This window comes from Mus pahari, chromosome 20 (genome assembly GCF_900095145.1).
Source record: "Mus pahari chromosome 20, PAHARI_EIJ_v1.1, whole genome shotgun sequence".
NCBI lineage: Eukaryota > Metazoa > Chordata > Mammalia > Rodentia > Muridae > Mus > Mus pahari.
Window position 1 is genome coordinate 23,105,220 of NC_034609.1, and position 2,025 is coordinate 23,107,244.

The window sequence follows — 2,025 nt, forward strand, 5'->3', positions numbered from 1 at the left end:
AGAGAGAGAGAGAGAGAGAGAGAGAGAGAGAGAGAGAGAGAGAGAGAGAGAGAGAGGATAAATAATGCAAATTTCTTCATCACAGAGGCACAGTCCCAGGGCTCCTTCTCTTGTCCAATCAAGCACTTTGTACTACAGTTAGAAACAATATACCTTATTGGACTGGAAGTGATATCAGGGTCACGAGCTGTCACTTGACCAATCACAGAGTTCAAAGCAGCATTTTCATGAACTTCAAGGAGGTAAGTCGGTGAAGAGAAGACAGGAGGCTCATCAGCATCCTCTACTACAATTTTGACTGTTGCTGTATCCTTAAAGGGTCCCCTGCTACTGAAACGTGGGTCGATGTGGATATTGGCTGCTTCCACCTTCAGAGTATAGGATTTTTTGGTCTCAAAGTCCAGAGGCTGTTAAAAAAATATAACAAAGATGAATTCTTCTCACTAAACCACAGAAGCAAGAACAAATGACTATAATGTGGGTGGATGGAAGTTATTCCCATTTAAGCTAGTTTGTGACTCCTAATGGGCTACGTTTCCCCAGAGTCAACCTGTAAATTTTACAGGCCTTTATTGATACTTGTTTATTATACAAGCTCAGAGAGGCTAATCTCCTATTGTTCTGTTGTGTTTTGCTCATTTCACTTAGAATTCACAAAAATATTCACAGTCATGAATTGTAGCATCAAATTCTCACTTCAGCGTCATAATAAAATTTTACTAGTGATGACATGCCCAGCATGCTAAACATTTGGTTAACCGAGCTTCTGCTGGTGGCAGATAAGGTGGCACCGAATACAATCTCTAACTTGGAACAATATTTTATCGGTTCTGCACAGTGTATGAAATGGAAAGACTAGAAATGATGATTGTTTAGCCCAAAGAGATATTTAAAAGCATGATGTAGCACTAAACCTAACAAAGAGTGCTTTATATAATTTCCCAAACATTTCTACTCTCACTGATTATGTGACAGAAATGTGGTTTATTTCTTTTAGGACATTCTTAGGTTTCTGTCAAAAGTGCTGTGCTATGGAGCAGGTAATCAGATAAAGTGATATGCTTGCACATGCGAACCTATTTTTGTTTACATTTGGAAAAAAATTGTAAAGGCAAATAAATAGACTCAGCTAGATCTGACTTTGCACAGCAGCCACTTAAAAATTGAAATTACATCATTTCTCTATTCCTGATGTTATTTCTGAAAGAGTCATCATTCATTCCTTAACAGTCTGCAAGATTTTTGTCAGTGACTGGTGTAAATCGAGCAAGGTAAGTGGCTCTATTCCCCCTTACATACATCAGAACCCATCTAGGGAAATTCTTGGCAAGTTATGAGATTCCAGATTTTAAGAATGTAAGTCTGTCAAGATTCAAATAGATAGTTTATATATGCATCACAATTTCTCAGAAGAAACAGAGTTTTAAATCTGCAATGCAGATTTTTAGAAAATGGAACCTGGGACAAAAGCATCGGAGCACTTGTGCAAGATTAAATATATATTCTTATTTCACCCTCCAATGTTGACTTTTATATTTGAATTCAGATATGATGGGAATTAACTTTTCTCTTCAACATTTTCTGATAAACAGTGCAAACGTACTTCCCTGTTGATTATGAAATAACAATGTGCATGTATTTAGTTTGGAAAAAAATTATTTACAATGAGATGAAGTTTTGCAAATCATCCACACTATTATAGTTTTGTTATTACAGGAACTTCAAAAATATATTTAAACCATGCTCTGTGTAATATAATAATATTAATTTTAATTGACAAATAGTAATTTTAATTTGATATTAATTTAATTTACTTAATTGAAAAATGTATAGTTTAAGGTACAAAAAAGTAGGCTAGTATATAAAAAGAGAACTTGTTCAACTCAAGTTGACATATCCTTCACTCACTCCCTTATCAGTTTTGGTGAATATGCCAGTGCCTGGCAAACACAGAAGTGGATGCTCACAGTCAGCTATTGGATGGAACACAGGGCCCCCAATGGAGGAGCTAGAGAAAGTACCCAA

The 2,025-nt window shown here is 35.9% G+C and overlaps 1 protein-coding gene across 3 annotated transcripts in view; it reads right to left on the bottom strand.

Annotated features, from left to right (window-relative positions):
* Cdh8 (cadherin 8) overlaps nt 1-2,025 on the bottom strand; it is a 395,024-nt gene that overhangs the window by 171,596 nt on the left and 221,403 nt on the right. For all 3 annotated transcript variants that reach the window (XM_021220862.2, XM_021220857.2, XM_021220861.2), the window contains exon 7: nt 154-407. In XM_021220862.2, coding sequence (XP_021076521.1) covers nt 154-407 — 254 coding nt within the window. The remainder of the gene's footprint in view (nt 1-153; nt 408-2,025) is intronic.